Below are 19,056 nucleotides of genomic sequence, written 5' to 3'. Positions count from 1 at the left end.
ACAATCTCAGCTCACTGCAACCTCCGCCTCCCGGGTTCAGCTGATTCTCATGCCTCAGCCTCCCAAGTAGCTGGGATAACAGGCGTGCACCACCACGCCCAGCTAATTTTTGTACTTTTTTTGGTAGAGATGGGGTTTCACCATGTTGGCCAGGCTGGTCTCGAACTCCTGACCTCAAGGGATCCGTCCGCCTCTGCCTCCCAAAGTGCTGGAATTACAGGCGTGAGCCGCCGGGCCTGCTGGGTTCTTCAGACTGTTTTTTCCTGCTTACTCATCAACTTACCCAGAACCCAACATGTTGACTTTTGTAGCCACACCAAGCTGTGGCTGGAGAAGGGAGGGTTCATTAGCCTCACCCCATAAGCTTAATCTCTCTGGATTTTCCAATAAAGGTAATTGACATTTTTCATTTTTATATAAATGCTATGTGAATAAAGAGTCAAGAGACAACTCTTCTTTTTTTTTTTTTTTTTTTTTGAGACGGAGTCTCGCTCTGTCTCCCAGGCTGGAGTGCAGTGGCGCAATCTCGGCTCACTGCAAGCTCCACCTCCCAGGTTCAAGCCATTCTCCTGCCTCAGCCTCCCGAGTAGCTGGGACTACAGGTGCCCGCTACCACGCCCGGCTAATTTTTTGTATTTTTAGTAGAGATGGGGTTTCACCGTGTTAGCCAGGATGGTCTCGATCTCCTGACCTCGTGATCTCCCCGCCTCAGCTTCCCAAAGTGCTGGGATTACAGGCGTGAGCCACCGTGCCCAGCCGAGACAACTCTTTTTCTTTGCTGCACATCAATCAACTTGCATCCCCGAAAGTGCCTTCAAAATAGAAATTCTGGAGCTGCCACTGGTAAACTCAGACTTAAAATTTTTAAGATTTTCCAACTGAGGTTCCTTGTAACTTACTGACTCTGGCTTTCAGTGTTAGACAGTACCAGGAAGAAACCTGATTTACCCACCTTGGATCAAATGTCCACCCTGGGGTTGGCTGCAGTTACATGGTCTAGACATGGTCATCTAGTCCTACCCCTTTAGCAGGGGCACTGGAAACCATTTCCAGACAAGAGGGCATGGGCAAGTAGGTACGTTATATCAGAACATCGTCAACTACAGAGGGGAAGGGAAAAATACCCTTATGGTCCTAACCTCTGGTCTGATCCATTTATGGGCAGACCTTCAGAGATGGGTCTCATCAAATATGTTTAACCTTTGAGAAGGCTTCAAGATAGGTTCTATGAACCTGGAATCTTGCAGGACCACTGAGTCAGCAGTGACTTTGAACTGACTCAGAATGAGATCAGCATCAAGTTATGAGGAAGAGAGGGTGTCGTTTATTGAACTGGTTTATCTTTGTCAGATAGTTTATAAGGACAAATGATGACCTGTCACCTCAGGTAAGGATTTAAGAAAACTGGTATTAGATGTTTAGGTATTTAGGCCAAGATTATGTGCTTTTAGATTTCTGTGATTCTCCAATGCCTCTCCAGAATATTAGGTCTTTGGCCTTCCTCTCTAAATTGTGATTCCCTACAGAGTAAGTCTTCTTATCTTTTTACCTAGCATTATTGGTGCTCATCAATATTAAATGCATTAAGTGCATTGAACTCATGCATTCATGAGACTAAGTTTTAGTTAAGTGTTCATTGCAGGAAAATTTAAACCGTATAGTAAAATGACAGTTTATTTCTGTTCTGTGGGACACTCCGAGCCACCAGGGTCATAGATTATTTTAAGTTGTCTGTGCCTTTGCTGATATGGAACCTTGATGAGCAAAGAGGAACCTGGTAGTGGTACAGGATTGTGAACTGGCCTGTGTTCAGTCATCTTTGTATATTTAGAATTGACAGCTACTGTACTGTTTCCCATTTATAACACTTCTCATTTTTCTTCTCTGGAAATGAGTCTTTGCTTTTGTTAGACTTTTTTTTTTTTTTTTTTTTTTTTGAGACGGAGTCTCGCTCTGTCGCCCAGGCTGGAGTGCAGTGGCGCAGTCTTGGCTCACTGCAAGCTCCGCCTCCCGGGTTCACGCCATTCTCCTGCCTCAGCCTCTCCGAGTAGCTGGGACTACAGGCACCCGCCACCACGCCCGGCTAATTTTTTTTGTATTTTTAGTAGAGACGGGGTTTCACTGTGGCCTCGATCTCCTGACCTCATGATCCACCTGCCTCGGCCTCCCAAAGTGCTGGGATTACAAGCGTGAGCCACCGCGCCCGGCCTGTTAGACTTTTTAAAATAATTAATAGACTGTTTTTAGAGCATAAAACTGCTTTATGGTTTACAGAAAAATGAGTAGAAAGTACAGAGTTCCCAAATACTCTCTCTCCCCATCCCCAGGGTTTCCCTTATTATTAACAACTTGGATTCATATACGTTTGTTACCATTGCTGAGCCAACATGATACATAATTGTTAATCAAAATCCATAAATAGTTTAGGCTTCATTCTTTGTGTTGTGTATTCTGTGGGTTTCACAAATGTATGAAGACATATATCCACCATTACAGTATTATACAGAATGTGTCAGTGCCCTAAAAATCCTCTGTGCTCCACCTATCCATCCCAACCTCCATCTTCTGTCAACCACGGATGATTTTACTATCTGTATAGTTTTTCACCTTTTCCAGAATGCCATGTAGGAGTAATATAGTATATAGCCTCTTCAGATTGGGTTTTTTTCCCTTAGCAATATGAATATAGGGTTCCTCCATGTCTTTTTTTTTCTTTCTCTCTGTCTTTTGTGCTTAATAGCTCATTTCTTGTTTTTTTTTTTTGTTTTTGTTTTTTTTGTTTTTTTTTTTTGAGACAAGGTCTTGCTCTGCCAGCCAGAATGGAGTGCAGTAGTGCAGTCATTGCTCACTGCAGCCTCTACCTCCTGAGCTCAAGCAAACCTCCCAAGTAGCTGGGACTATAGGCATGCGCCACCATACCTGACAAATTTTTTAATTTTTTTTTTTTTTAGTCGGAGTCTCACTCTGTCACCCAGGCTGGAGTGCAGTGGCGCAATCTCGGCTCACTGCAAGCTCCACCTCCCGGGTTCACGCCATTCTCCTGCCTCAGCCTCACGAGTAGCTGGGACTACAGGCACCCACCACCATGCCCGGCTAATTTTTTGTATTTTTAGTAGAGATGGGGTTTCACCATGTTAGCCAGGATGCTCTCGATCTCCTGACCTCGTGATCCGCCCGCCTTGGCCTCCTAAAGTGCTGGGATTACAGGTGTGAAACACCGCGCCTGGCCAAATTTTTAAATTTTTTCTAGAGATGGGGTCTTGCTGTGTTGCCTGGGCTGGTCTTGTACTTCTGGCCTCAAGTGATCCTCCCGCTTCAGCCTTCCTAAGTGCTGGAATTGCAGGCGTGAGCCACCACACTCAGCCTAACACAATTTTATGGTGGGTCTCCATATTCCTTAAAATTTGAAATGTATCAGCTGGGCATGGGGGCACACGCCTATACTCCCTTCACTTTGGGAGGCTGAGGCGGGCAGATCACTTGAGGTCAGGAGTTCGAGACTAGCCTGGCCAACATAGTGAAACCTTGTCTCTACTAAAAATTCAAAATTTAGCTGGGCATGGTGGTGCACACCTGTAATCCCAGCTATTCGGGAGGCTGAGGCAGGAGAATTGCTTGAACTCAGGAGGCAGAGGTTGCAGTGAGTCAAGATCGTGCCATTGCACTCCAGCTTGGGCGACTGAGCAAGACCCTGTCTCAAAAAAAAAAAAAAAAAAGTACTGTTTTCCCTACATCCTTGCCTACTCCTGCTATTATTGAAATTCATTCCCTACCTCCCAATCTTATGGGTAAAACTTTCTCTTATTTTTTTCTTCAGCAAATTAGACTTAACTCTGTGGCAAAGTCAGTACTCATTAAATATATTTCATTGAAGGAACATAGTCCACTTGGTAGATTTGAGGCCTGAATACTAGAAAGGCTTCTTTTTTGGTTTTTATTTTAATTTTTAAAAGATTTTAAGGTTTTGGTGACTAAACTCATTAATTATCCATAGATAAAAATATTAATGTCATCTCATCTAAATATGTATAGTCTTGAATCTTCACTAAGGACTACATAGTGTGATTATATTACTTGTAGATGAGAGACGACTATAGGGATGTAAGTTTGTATTCTTTTTTTTTTTTGAGACAGAGTCACCCTCTGTCGCCTAGGCTGGAGTGCAGTGGTGCCATCTCGGCTCACTGCAAGCTCCTCCTCCTGGGTTCACGCCATTCTCCTGTCTCAGCCTCCCGAGTAGCTGGGACTGCAGGAGCCCGCCACCACGCCTGGCTAATTTTTTGTATTTTTTAGTAGAGACGGGGTTTCACCATGTTAGCCAGGATGGTCTCGATCTCCTGATTTCGTGATCCACCCGCCTCAGCCTCCCAAAGTGCTGGGATAAGTTTGTATTCTTGACTGTCCTAGCCATTTATAGTTAAAATTAGATCCATAATGTTTTTATTTATTCAAAAAATTTTTTAAATTAAAAAAAGGTTTTTTTGAATCAGGGTCTCACTCAGTTGCCCAAACTGAAGTGCAGTGGCATGACCGTGGCTCACACTGTAGCCTCAACTTCCCAGGCTCAAATGATCACCCCACCTCAGCCTCCTGAGTAGCTGGGATTACAGGTGCATGGCAACATGCCTGACTAATTTTTATATTTCTTCTAGAGACAGGGTCTCACTAAGTTGTCAGAGCTGGTCTCCAATTCTTGGGCTCAAGTGATTCACCCACCTTGGCCTCCCAAAGTACTGGGATTACAGGTGTGAGCCATTGCACTGTGCTCATGATGTTTTTATTATTTTGTTTTATTATTATTATTTTGTGTTATTACTTTTTTCTGAGACAGGGTCTTACTGTTTTGCCCAGGCTGGAGTGCAGTGGCATGATCTCAGGTCACTGCAACCTCTGCCTCCCAGGTTCAAGCGATTCTCGTGCCTCAGCCTCCCAAGTACCTGGCACTACAGGTGTGCATTGCCACTGCCTGGCTAATTTTTGTAGTTTTAGTAGCGACAGGGTTTATCCATGTTGACCAGGCTAGTCTCGAACTCCTGGCCTCAAGTGATCCACCTGCCTCGGCCTCCCAGAGTGCTGGGATTACAGGCGTAAGCCACCACGCCTGGCCTCCATGATGTTTTATATAGCAAATTAAGATATTTTCCAAAACATCTCATACCAGTTGGTGCATTTTTTATATTTATTATTGAAGGAATATAATAACTCACATAATTTGTTTTTTCATAGATTATCTTGACAATGGTAATAATAAAATGGCAATTCAGCAAGCAGATAAACTGTTGAAGAAACATAAGGATCTTCATTGTGCTAAGGTAACTTCATTTGCCCTTCAGTTACTTACCTGTGGCGGGTTATATTTGTAATTCCTTACCTTAAAGAGAAAGGAGGGCCGGGCGTGGTGGCTCATGCCCGTAATCCCAGTACTTTGGGAGGTCGAGGCGGGCGGATCACGAGGTCAGGAGTTCGAGACCAGCCTGACCAACATGGTGAAACCCCATCTCTACTAAAAATACAAAAATTAGCCTGGCATGGTGGCGTGTGCCTGTAATCCCAGCTACTCAGTAGGCTGAGGCAGCAGAATCACTTGAACCCAGGAGGTGGAGGTTGCAGTGAGCGGAGATCGCGCCAATGCACTCTAGCCCAGGTGACAGTGAGACTCCGTCTCAAAAAAAAAAAGAAAGGATGTTACATCTCTTTAGTGACTATTAGTGTCTTTTGTTTTTGAGATGGAGTTTCACTCTTATTGCCCAGGCTGGAGTGCAATGGCTTGATCTCAGGTACCACAACCTCTGCCTCCCAGGTTCAAGCGATTCTCCTGGTTTAGCCTCCCGCGTAGTTGGGATTACAGGCATGCGTCACCATGCCCAGCTAATTTTGTATATTTTTTAATAGAGATGGGGTTTCCCCATGTTGGTCATGCTGGTCTCAAACTCCCGACCTCAGGTGATCTTCCTGCCTCAGCCTCCCAGTGCTGGGGTTACAGGCATGAGCCACTGCGCCCAACTGACTATTTGTGTTTTTTCTCAGTACTTTATAGGTCAATTATTTCCATAGTCACTTACATGCCACAAGTGATACTTCTTTTTTCTTTTCTTTTTTTTTTTTTTTTTTTTTTTTTTTGAGACGGAGTCTTGCTCTGTCGCCCAGGCTGTAGTGCAGTGGCACAATATCGGCTCACTGCAACCTCTGCCTCCCGGGTTCAAGCGATTCTCCTGCCTCAGCCTCCTGAGTAGCTGGGACTACAGGCACGTCCTACCACACCTGGCTAATTTTTTTGTATTTTTAGTCGAGACGGGGTTTCACTGTGTTGGCCAAGATGGTCTCAATCTCCTGACCTCCTGATCCGCCTGCCTCGGCCTCCCAAAGTGCTGGGATTATAGGCGTGAGCCACTGTGCCTGGCTGTGATATTTCAGTAAAAGCTAGCTGTTTATTTATTTGCATATTACTTACCTAATTTATTTTATTTTCACAGAATCCTTTTAAGCAATATTGTGCACTTTTTTTTTGAGACAAGGTCTCTATTAATCAGGCTGGAGTGCAGTAGCACAACCATGACTCACTACAGCCTTGACCTTCTGGGCTCAAATGATCCTCTCATCTCAGCCTCCTGCATAGCTGGGACTACAGGGTGTACCACCATGCCTGGCTTTTGTTTTTTGTTTTTTGTTTTTGGAGATAGGGTCTCTCTCACTCTGTTGCCTAGGCTGGACTGCAGTGGCATGATCACAGCTCACTGCAACCTCCGCCTCCCAGGCTCAAGCGATCCTCCTACCTCAGCCTCTCGAGTAGCTGGGACCACAGATGTGCACCACCACACCTGGCTAATATTTAAACTTTTTGTAAAAATGGGATCTCACCATATTGCCTACCTAGGCTAGTCTTGAACTTGTGGGCTCAAGCAATCCTCCTGCCTTGGCCTTCCTAAGTGCTGGGGTTACATTCGTGAGCCATTGCACCTGGCCTGTTTTTCAAATTTTTTCTAGAGATGAGGTCTCACTGTGTTGCCTAGGCTGGTCTGAAAGTTCTGGGCTCAAGTGATCCTCCTGCCTTAGTCTTCCAAAGTGTTATAGGCATGAGTGCACCATGCCAGTCCTATTGTTCACTTTTTTTTTTTTCGAGACAGGATCTCCTTCTGTCGCCCACGCTGGAGTGCCGTGGTGTGATCGACCTCCCGGGCTCGAGCAGTCCTCCCATCTCAACCTGTCAAGTAGCTGGGTGCACACCACCATACCCAGCTAATTTTTTATTTTTTGTAGAGATGGAGTCTCACCACATTGCCCAGGCTGGTCTTGAACTCCTGGGCTCAAGTGATGTGCCTGTCTCAGCCTCCCAAAGTGCCGGGATTATAGATGTGAGCCACCACACCTGGCATGAAACTAGTATATCAGCAACCTAGGCATACCTTAATACTTGTTCTTTCAGATCGGCTTTCTTTGGTTCATATTTCCTTTTCTGTCCTTTTAAAAGCTGATTTTTCTTTTGTTACTATCAGGTTTTAAAGGCAATTGGTTTACAGAGAACTGGAAAGCAAGAGGAAGCCTTTACTCTTGCACAGGAGGTGGCAGCCCTTGAACCCACAGATGACAACTCACTGCAGGCACTGACTATCCTTTACCGGGAGATGCACCGACGTATGTTTCTTTCTTTTCATTGTTTTTCAACTTGAGCTGAACATTTTGGATATTTCTGACTATCTGTTTGCCCTTGTCTGATTTGTCACTCATGATTTGAATGGATGACAGTAGGTAGAATAACGCATTAGCCAGGGTTTGTGAGAACTGTAGATAGAAAGGATAGTTTACATGCATTAGGATCCTTGAATTGGAATGAGGATTAAAGTGACTTCATTTGTGATATTTTGATTTGCTAAAGGGAGGCTTCACCCTTATTTTCACTTTTTAATATGGAAAATTTCAAGCAGACAAAAATAGAATAGAATAATAAACCCCATTGTTCTCATTATCCACCTTCAGCAATTAACACATGGCCCATTTTATTTTGTTTATACCCTTTCCCCTGGCAGATTGCTTCAGAGCATATTCTAAGTAGTCCATCATTTTTTCTGAAATAAAGGTTTTTATTGTTAATTTCTTAAATATTTTATTGTGAAATAATACATATTTTTCATAGTACATATTATACAATAATCTTTTTTATGTAACATATAAGTAAATTTGATGTGTAATAATGAAAACTCATGAACCTACCACCTAATTTAAGAAATGGAGCGTTACCGGGCGTAGTGGCTCACAGCTGTAATCCCAGCACTTTGGATGGCCAAGGCGGGCAGATCATTTGAGGTCAGGAGTTAGAGACCAGCCCGGCCAACATAGTGAAACCTTGTCTCTACTAAAAATACAAAAATTAACTGGGGGTGGTGGTGCGCGCCTGTAATCCCAGCTACTTGGGAAGCTGAGGCAGGAGAATCAAAACTTCCACCTCCTAAGTTCATGCATCCCCTCCTGCCTCGGCTTCCCAGGTAGCTGGGATTACAGGCATACACCACCATCCCCAGCTAATTTTTGTATTTTTAGTAGAGACGGGTTTCACCATGTTGGCCGGGCTGGTCTCAAACTCCTTACCTCAAGTGATCCACTTGCCTTGGCCTCCCAAAGAGCTGGGATTACAGCCGTGAGCCAAGTGCGCCTGGCCTCCTCAATCAATCTTAATTCTCCTTTTACCTACCAGGAGTTACTTGCTATCCTGAATATTTTTTATTCTCTTGCTTCTCTTTAAATGTTTATTACATTTATTTCTCTTAGTAATACATTATTAGTTTTGCTTAATTTTAAACTTTTGTTAGTGTATCTGTACTATGTATATTCTATGGCTTGCATTTTTCATCTAATAGCCAAGTGGCTATAGTTAATCCATTTTCACTACCACAAAATATTTCACTGGGTAACTACATTACAATATCTAGGAGTGGAATTTTCAAGTCATGGGGTAAGTGTATGTTTAGCTTAAAGCAAGATAATGTCAACTTCTTTTATAAATAGAATAGCAGTTTTTGAGTTCTGATTGCTTACATGCTTGTCAACACTTGGTATTCTTTCTCTCTTCATTCATTCAAATAGCTCAGGTTGTAACATTTGGTATTTGTAACCTTAAATATTTTTGCCAATTTCTTTTGAGACAGGGTTTTGCTGTGTTGTCCAGGCTAGTTTCGAACTCCTAGGCTCGAGCAATCCACCTGCCTCAGCCTCCCAAAGTGCTGGGATTATAGGCACGAGGCAATGTGCTCAGCTTCAATTTTGTTTTTAATTTTTACAAAAGATAAAACTTAAGAGTTGAGGTATTATATCTGAGTATTTACAGATTATGTTGATTTAGGGATGTGGATTCTTCTCCAGTGTTTTAAAAAAAATCATTTACTCCACAAATATTGGTGGCATGTTTCTCTATGACTGTTATTCTATCAGAGTCAAAGATAAAAAATGCACTTTCAGCCGGGCGTGGTGGCTCACGCCTGTAATCCCAGCACTTTGGGAGGCCGAGATGGGCGGATCACCTGAGGTCGGGAGTTCGAGACTAGCCTGACCAACATGGAGAAACCCCGTCTCTACTAAAAATGCAAAATGAGCCGGGTGTGGTGATGCATGCCTGTAATCCCAGTTACTTGGGAGGCTGAGGCAGGAGAATCACTCGAACCCAGGAGGCAGAGGTTGCGGTGTGCCGAGATCACACCATTGCACTCCAGCCTGGGTAACAAGAGCAAAACAAAACTCTGTCTCAAAATAAAAAAGCACTTTCTGCTGTCATGTCACTCATTGTCTATAAGGGGAAATAGATCACTAGACAGTATACTACATTATGTGTTAATAAATGCTACAGTACAGCCTGGGCAACATGGCAAAACACCGTCTATATAAAAAATAAGCCAGTTGTGGTGGTATGTGCCTGCAGAACAGCTACTTGGGAGGCTGAGGTCGGAGAATTACCTGAGCTTGAAGGGTCGAGGCTGCAGTGAGCCGTGATTGTGCCATTGCACTCCAGCCTGGGCGACAGAGTGAGAACCTATCTCCAAAAAAAAAAAAAAAAAAAAAAAAAAAACTACAATATACTTATTTATATAAGATTCCAAGATGGCAGAGGGAGGCAGTGGTCAAATTGCAGTGGAGAAGCAGAGATGGTGTTCAGAGAAAGTCTTATAGTTCAGCTTACCTTTGAATTGGGTCTTGGCTAATGTTCACTAAGATAAAAGAGAGGAAAGGAGAATTCAGGCAGAGGGAAGAGTGTTGAGGCATAGAGGTATGTATGATACATCCCGGAGAATCTGGTGGAACTACAAATAGTTTGTGGCTACATGATAAAGTGCTGAGGGAAAGAGGAGACAGAGGCCAGATCCTATAAGGTCTTATATGTTGTAAATGCTATGAGAAGGCTTGACCTATTCCATGCTTCATTTAAACACCACCAACCAAGAGATGAATAATGATTGGATGAGGCAAAGCAGATACTTCTGTAATGATAGGAGACATCTATTTCTGCCAAATAGGAAGAACATTAAATGCCATTAGAATGTTCTTGAAGTATAACTTAAATCTTATTTCTCTTTATCTTAGCGGAGTTAGTTACAAAACTTTATGAGGCAGCTGTGAAGAAAGTTCCCAGTAGTGAGGAGTATCACTCTCACCTCTTCATGGCCTATGCCAGAGTGGGTGAATACAAGAAAATGCAACAGGTAATTTGATGCCCAAACCTACTGGGCTATGGGATTTACTATTAGAAGTAAAAGTCTCTTTCTTGTGATTAACTGCACTGGGTATGTGTGTGTGTAGAATTGAATTTATGGATTTTTCTGTGTGGAGGTCAGTCAGTTGTTTTCCTTATGTGTTTAAAGTTGAACTATTATTTAAGATCTTTAAATGTTTTATTTGGGAATAAGTTGATTGTTCTTTTGTGGCCTGATGTTATGTTTTGTTTGGTTTTGGTAATTCAGCTTCAGATTGTCCTACTGCATCAGATTGCTGTTAAATTTTCAGAAAGTGGGCAGATATACCAGAGCAAAAAATGAACAACTATGGAAAGAGTAACTTTAAAGTTTACATCTAATTTGTAAATTTAAACTGTTGATAGCCTGCTAAGATTTTTAAATCCACCGGGGGAAAATGCTTGTTGCCTGGGATGTTTCTTTTTATTTTTTATTTTTATTTATTATTTTTTTGGTTTGAGGCAGCTTATTTGGCAGCTACCATATTTTAGATATTCTTTACATACATCTGAAGGATTGGGCACATTTGAATTAGGTTGTGGATAGAGCTAACATCTCAGAGAAATGTAATCAGCATTATTAATTCTATAAATGGCTCTGATGTCAAGCTAGTTTTTTTTTTTTTTTTTAGAGATGGAGTTTTGCTGTTGCTGCCCAGGCTGGAGTGCAATGGTGCGATCTTGGCTCACTGCAACCTCTGCCTCCTGGGTTCAGGCTATTCTCCTGCCTCAGCCTCCTGAGTAGCTGGGATTACAGGCATGCGCCACTACTCCTGGCTAATTTTGTATTTTTAATAGAGGCGGGGTTTCTCCATGTTGGTCAGGCTGGTCTCAAACTCCCGACCTCAGGTAATCTGCCTGCCTTGGCCTCTCAAAGTAGTGGGATTACAGGCATGAGCCACCCAGCCTAAGCTAGTACTTTTTTAGAAATGCTTTCTTTGTGGTATAATATCTTCTGAAGGCAAAATTTTTTGGGTTTTTATCTTATTCTTTACATTAAATATCAAGTTATAACAATAGATAATTTGGGCAGGGTGGCAGATACTATATTAATACAAATTCTTTCTTAAAATCAGTCTCTGTATTTTACATTTATGCAAGTTTTAACATAGGAGAAGTTTTTTTCTTTTCTTTTCTTTTTTTTTTTTTGTGTGATGGAGTCTTGCTCTGTCGCCCAGGCTGGAGTGCAGTGGCACGATCTCAGCTCACTGCAACCTCGCCTCCCAGGTTCAAGCGATTGTCCTGCTTCAGCCTCCCGAGTACCTGGGATTACAGGTATACACCACCACACCTGGCTAATTTTTGTGTTTTTAGTAGAGGCGAGGTTTCACCATGTTGGCCAGGCTGGTCTCGAACTCCTTACCTCAAGTGATCCACCCACCTTGGGCTCCCAAAATGCTGGGATTACAGATGTGAGCCAGTGCGCCCAGCTGGAGAAATTTTTTGAGGGGTCCCAATGCAATTATTTAATAACATTTTATTAATTTATTTACTGAAAGGTATTTAGACATTATAATTTTTAAAAACATAAAATGGTTATGGGTGTGTGTGTGTGTGTATATATATATATATATACATTTTTTTTTTTTTTTTGAGACAGTCTTGCTCTGTCACCCAGGCTGGAATTCAGTGGTACGATCTCGTCTCACTGCAACCTCCACCTTCCGGATTCAAGCGATTCTTCTGCCTCAGCCTCTCGAGTACTGGGACTACAGGCGCACGTCACCACACCCAGCTAATTTTTGTATTTTTAGTAGAGATGGGGTTTCACCATGTTGGCCAGGCTGGTCTCAAACTCCTGACCTCATGATCTGCCCGCCTCAGCCTCCCAAAGTGCTGGGATTACAGGCGTGAGCCACTGTGCCCAGCCATAAAATGGGTATATTTTTTAAAATTGGCAATGCTAACATATATACATATAAATCCTTAATATCATTTTTATTTGTAAGATTATGTTTTAAGCAAAGTGTATTAAATATTCATTCATAAGGACAGAGTAAAAGAAGTTATAGTTCATCCCTACGGTACATAAAATACATTCCCCCATCTCTCCAAATAATACTGGGTGTCTTTATATGGTTGACATAGAAAGATGTTCCTAGTATATGTTAATTGAGACAAGCAGGTTGTAAAATGACCTTCTCTTCCCATTCTTCTCATGCTGTCCTCAAAAAAGATATACTTCTTTTCTTTCTTTTTTCTTTTTCTTTTTTTGAGATAGACAGACTCTCTCTGTCACCCAGGCTGGAGTGCTGTGGCATGATCTCAGCTTACTGCAAACTCTGCCTCCCAGGTTCAAGAGATTCTCTTGCCTCTGCCTCCCGAGTAGCTGGGATTACAGGTGCCTGCCATCACACTTGGCTATTTTTTTTTTTTTTTTTTTTTTTTTTTTTTTGTGATGGAGTCTTGCTCTGTCACCCAGGCTGGAGTGCAGTGGCGTGATCTCGGCTCACTGCAACCTCCGCCTCCTGGGTTCAAGCGATTCTCCTGCCTCAGCCTCCTGAGTAGCTGGGATTACAGGTGCACACCACCATGCCCAGCTAATTTTTAAATTTTCAGTAGAGATGGGGTTTCACTATGTTGGTCAGGCTGGTCTCCAACTCCTCACCTCGTGACCCATCTGCTTTGGCCTCCCAAAGTGCTGGGATTACAGGCGTGAGCCACTGCACCCAGCTAATTTTTGTATGTTTAATAGAGATGGGGTTTCACCATGTTGGCCGGGCTGGTCTCGAACTCCTGACCTCAAGTGATCTACCCGCCTCAGCCTCCCAAAGTATTGGGATTACAGGCGTGAGCCACCGCACCTGGCTAATTTTTATTTATTTATTTATTTATTTGAGATGGAGTCTCGCTCTGTCTCCAGGCTGGAGTGCAGTGGTGTGTGTGATCTTGGCTCACTGCAACCTCTGCCTCCCAGGTTCAAGAGGAGATCCTCCTGTCTCAGCCTCCCGAGTAGCTGGGACTACAGGCACGCGCCACTACGCCCAGCTAATTTTTTGTATTTATAGTAGAGATGGGGTTTCACCATGCTGGCCAGGCTGGTCTTGATCTCTTGACCTCATGACCCGCCCATCTTGTCCTCCCAAAGTGCTGGGATTACAGGCATGAGCCACTGCGCCCCGCCTGCGCCTGGCTAATTTTTATGCTGTCATTGTTGCTGCTTAAGGAAGTTACAATTTCTTAGCTTAAGTATGTTTATTTTGAGTATGGAATGTCAGTCTGAGGTAATAGGTATTTCACAAATTTAATGTCATGTTTCATATGGATGAAGGTTTTTGTTTGATTTGCTCATTGTTGATTTTCCATTGCCTAGAATAGCATCTGCACAATAATTTGTTAAGCAAATAAATGATTTGTATAAACTCGTGGAGGTAGGAGGGAGGGAAACTTAAGAGCTTCTGCTGCCCCAAATAACATCTCTGGCTGGTGATTTTGAAACCACCATAAATGAAGAGTAGCTAGTTATTCATATAATGATAAGGCTTTTCTTTTCCTGTAAATGACATTCTCATTCTGAGTCACCAACTTAGATCCATGTTTTTAAACTTGTCTGTCATCAAAAATTTTGTTTCAGCAGATTATAAGAGCCTGCAAGATCATAGGGTATGGACATGAAATTTTTGCATTGCATTTTATATTAATTCATATTCTAATGTTGTATATTTTTATCTCTGTATGTCATTATAAAAGTGTTTTCCCATATTCTCAAGTAAAATGGATTTCCTAACTTTTATTTATTTTTAAACATTTATTCATTTTTTGTAGAGTTGGGATTTCACTATGTTTCCCAGGCTGGTCTTGAACTGCTGGGCTCAAGCAGTCCTCCTGCCTTGGCTTCCCAAAGTGCAGGGATTACAGGCATGAACCACTGTACCCAGTCGGTTTTCTAACTCAAAGAAAAAATTATTATTTTTTCTTTTGATTGTAAAGGCTTCCCAGGGATCAATGGAATTTCCTAACATTTTTCATTGTATACCTGTGGAGTATATGTACCCCAGTGTTAGAAGCAGGTGCCTCAAGCCATCTTAGACTCTCCTATCCTGTATGTCCTTGTCATCTCTAGATCATGTTTATTCTGCCACTGCTGTATCTTTTTTTTTTTTTTTCTTTGAGATGGGGTTTCACTCTTGTCGCCCAGGCTGCAGTGCAATGGTGCAATTCCGGCCCACTGCAACCTCCACCTCCTGGGTTCAAGCGATTCTCCTGCCTCAGCTCCCTGAGCAGCTGAGATTACAGGCACCCACCACCACGCCCAGTTAATTTTCATATTTTTAGTAGAGACGGGGTTTCACCATCACTTTTATCTTTTACCTTAACTTTATTGGCCAAGTTGGTCTCGAACTCCTGACCTCAGGTGATCCTCCTGCCTCGGCCTCTCAAAGTGTTGGGATTACAGGCGTGAGCCACGGTGCCCAGCCTCTGCTGTATCTTTTCAGGTTTCTTTTCTATTTGATCTACCCCATCCTGGTTTTGTGCCTCATTACCTCACCTTTTCTTCCTATTTTGTCTCTTCACAGTACTGCTAAGATACTATTCCTAGAAGAGTATAGATTTATAAATATCACTTCTCTATTCTATATAGGCTCCTTTTTTAATACCTTACAACAAAAGTACCTTGGTCTACCTTTCAACGCTTTTCCTACTACTCTTAATTGTTTTAGCCAGACATCCTGCTTGTTTTTATCAGCATACATCCCTTGACTTTCTTGAATGTTTTTTGTTCAGACTCATTTTTCTCCTACTTTGAGTTGATTCATTTACCCATTCACCTCAAATATTTGTAGTTTTGTATGTATCATTACCACACCCCCCACCCCCCACCCCCCGCCGCCGTGTTCTGTTTGACCTTCAAAGTCATCTGAAAGATGGCTACTTTGGAGGGGCTTTAATGGTAACGTTCTCCTCTCTACTTTCCCTTAAAGAAAGAAGAGATAAGAAAATGAACAACTTTGCCTTCCTTGGAAACACCCTAGCATGGTGTTTTATATAGGATGTTTATTTTTATATTTAGTTTTATTATTTTGATTTTGAGACATTTGATTTTGATTTGCTGCCCAGGCTGGAGTGCAGTAGTGTGATCACAGCTCACTGTAGCCTCGGCCTCCCTGGGCTCAGGTGATCTTCCCACCTCAGCCTCTTGCCAGTAGCTGGGACCACAGGTGCTTGCCACCACCCTGGTTAACATACATATGTGTGTGTGTGTAAGGTTTTACAATGTTGCCCAGGCTGGTCTCAGTCTCCTTGGGCTCATATGATCCTCCTGTCTCAACCTCCCAAAACGTTGGGATTACAGTCATGAGTCATCATGGCTGGCCTAGGACTTTTATTTTTTATTTTTATTTATTTATTTTTTGGAGACAAAGTCTTACTCTGTTGCCCAGGCTGGAGTGCAGTGGCACGATCTCTGCTCACTGCAACCTCTGCCTCCCAGGTTCAAGCGATTCTCCTGTCTTAGCCTCCCAAGTAGCTTGGATTACAGGTCCCTGCCGCCACGCCCAGCTAATTTTTGTATTTTTAGTAGAGATAGGGTTTCTCCATGTTGGCTTGGCTAGTCTCGAACTCCTGAACTGAGATGATCTGCCAGCCTCGGCCTCCCAAAGTGATGGGATTACAGGCATGAGCCACTGTGCCTGGCCCAGGACATTTATTTTTATTGCTAAATACATTTCAGTCATTTATGTATTTGTTTTCTCCCCCGCTTTTAAATGCCTTTGGGACAGACTCGATCTTTGAATCTTTGTCAGGAATAGATAGTTTCTTCTACTTCATAGGAGCTCCATGTAATTTTTGAATTAGATTGGCAGTAGGCAAAAGATTAAAAAACATATGAAAATTACCTGATGGAGTTTTTAGCATCAATTACTAGTTGGCTAATTATGGATAGAGTCTCAATTATACTTGAATAGGTCTATTCTTTTTTAAAAGCATGTTCCTGCTTTTAAGTATTTGCATATTATACATTTCATAATGAAAGATTTCAGTTCTAATTATTGGAATCTTGAAGGAACCATATTATTTTCCTAAGCTAAGAAGAATTTTTGAATTATGGCATGGTAATCTTTTCTGATATTGAAGTTTAAGTATATTCTCTGGGCTTGTTTATTTGTTTTTGCTAATAACTGGTTAGTGTGGTATCTTAAGTAAAGTTTATTGATGTACACTTACAAGCCAAATTTTGTGTTTGCTTTGTAGTCTTCTAGAACTATACTGGATTGCAGTGTATTCTGGAAATATTGGACTTTAATTTTAGTAAATTCTGGTTCAAAAAGTGAAGTATCACTCATAACATGAAAATTCACCTTTGTGATTACTGCTGTTGCTAAAGCCATCAAGTCACTAGGAATTTACACTAACTGGGATATGTAAATATATTGCTGTTCTCCCAAGAAACTTTTTGTCATGTATCTAGATCATTAATCCCGCTCTGTATGGTGTTTTCTAAATAAAATATTTATGGTTCTCTTTTAGGCTGGCATGGCTCTATATAAGATTGTCCCCAAAAATCCCTACTACTTTTGGTCTGTGATGAGCTTAATTATGCAAGTGAGTATGGCATTCAGAATGGGATTGAGGTTTGGTTTTATTTTTTATATAGTTATTGTCCTCAGTGTGTCTTCTGAACTTTTTTTTTTGTTTGAGACAGGGTCACGCTGTCACCCAGGTAGGAGTGTAGTGGTGCAATCATAGCTCACTGCTGCCTTGACCTCCTAGGCTCAAGCAGTCCCTCTACCTCAGCCTCCCAAGTAGCTGGACTACAGATGCATACCACCTTGCCTGGCTAATTAAAAAAAAATTTTTTTTTGGTCAGGTGTGGTGGCTCACGCCTGTAATCCCAGCATTTTGGGAGGCCGAGGTGGGTGGATCACAAGGTCAGGAAATCGAGACCATCCTGACCAACATGGTGAAACCGCATCTCTACTAAAAATACAAAAATTAGCTGGGCATGGTGGCATGTGCCTGTAATCCCAGCTACTCTGGAGGCTGAGGCAGGAGAGTTGCTTGAACCTGGGAGGCGGAGGTTTCAGTGAGCCGAGATCATGCCACTGCACTCTAGCCTGGCAATAGAGCGAGATTCTGTCTCAAAAAAAAAAAAAATTTTTGTAGAGACAGGGTCTCACTCTTTTGACCAGGCTGGTCTTGAACTCCTGGCCTCAAGCAGTCCTCCTGCCTCAGCCTCCCAAAGTGCTGGGATGATAAGCATGAGCCTCTGCATCTGACTGTGAACATTTTGTGTAATGTGTTGCAGCATGTCAAACAGGTACTTTGTGTTGTCAATTGACTTAAGTTAGGGGTTTTGAGTTTTTTTTTTTTTTTTTTGGAGACGGAGTCTCTCTCTCTCGCCCAGGCTGGAGTGCAGTGACGCGATCTCACTGCAAGCTCCACCTCCCAGGTTTACACCATTCTCCTGCCTCAGCCTCCCGAGTAGCTGGGACTACAGGCATCTGCTACTATGCCCGGCTAATTTTTTTGTATTTTTGGTAGAGACGGGGTTTCACCATGTTAGCCAGGATGGTCTCGATCTCCTGACCTTGTGATCCGCCTGCCTCGGCCTCCCAAAGTGCTGGGATTACAGACATGAGCCACCGCGCCTAGCCCTTGAGTATTCTTTATGAGTTGGTATATCAGTTTATTTGTGGGTAGCATGGACTGTATTTCCCCTGAATCTCTGATCTATTGCTGGGTTGCTTGATCAAGCATGAGCCTTGAAATGTTTGATATTACAACTTGAGGTTTGCTTTTAAGACAATATTGCTGGTTAGTTAATGGCTCATTGAACTGGGTGGCCTTCTTCTATCACTTCTCCTTTCTGAGGCTCAGTTTGCTCTTTTGCAGAAAGGAGACACTTCTCTCCCAGGGACCAAAGTGAGATTCTGTATAGGAGAGGATGGGGAGGAAGGATTTAAAAGTAGTGTTTAAGAACAGATGTTGTGGGGTCAGACAGGTCTGCCTTCATACATTAGCTTTACCACATGTCTGGTAAAGCTGTCTGGGGAATCTCTTAGCCTTAATTTTTTTTTTTTCTGTTGTCCAAGCTGGAGTGCAGTGGCATGACCTCAGCTTACTGCACCTCCCAGGTTCAAGCGATTCTCATGTCTCAGCCTCCCAAGTAGCTAGGATTACAAGCTTACACCACCACATACACCCAGCTAATTTTTTTTATTATTTTTCAGTAGAGACGGGGGTTTCGCCATGTTGGCCAGGCTGGTCTGAAAACTTCTGGCCTCAAGGGATCCACCTGCCTCAGCCTCCCGGAGTGTTAAGTTTACAGTCATGAGCCACCACACCTGGCCTAACCTTAGTTTCTTTGTAAAATAAGCATAATATCTACCTTGAAAGGTTGT

The 19,056-nt window shown here is 42.6% G+C and overlaps 1 protein-coding gene across 2 annotated transcripts in view; it reads left to right on the top strand.

Moving 5' to 3' along the window:
* NAA25 (N(alpha)-acetyltransferase 25, NatB auxiliary subunit) overlaps nt 1-19,056 on the top strand; it is an 83,786-nt gene that overhangs the window by 10,685 nt on the left and 54,045 nt on the right. The window contains exons 2-5 of one of the 2 annotated variants that reach the window (XM_003274408.3): nt 5,227-5,312; nt 7,494-7,632; nt 10,567-10,685; nt 17,183-17,257. In XM_003274408.3, coding sequence (XP_003274456.1) covers nt 5,227-5,312; nt 7,494-7,632; nt 10,567-10,685; nt 17,183-17,257 — 419 coding nt within the window. The remainder of the gene's footprint in view (nt 1-5,226; nt 5,313-7,493; nt 7,633-10,566; nt 10,686-17,182; nt 17,258-19,056) is intronic. The other variant, XM_030821418.1, reaches the window with a different exon arrangement.

Source organism: Nomascus leucogenys, chromosome 10 (assembly GCF_006542625.1).
Source record: "Nomascus leucogenys isolate Asia chromosome 10, Asia_NLE_v1, whole genome shotgun sequence".
NCBI classification, from domain to species: Eukaryota; Metazoa; Chordata; class Mammalia; order Primates; family Hylobatidae; genus Nomascus; species Nomascus leucogenys.
The sequence above is the reverse complement of the archived record's forward strand: the minus strand, read 5'-3'. Positions and strand labels throughout refer to the sequence as shown.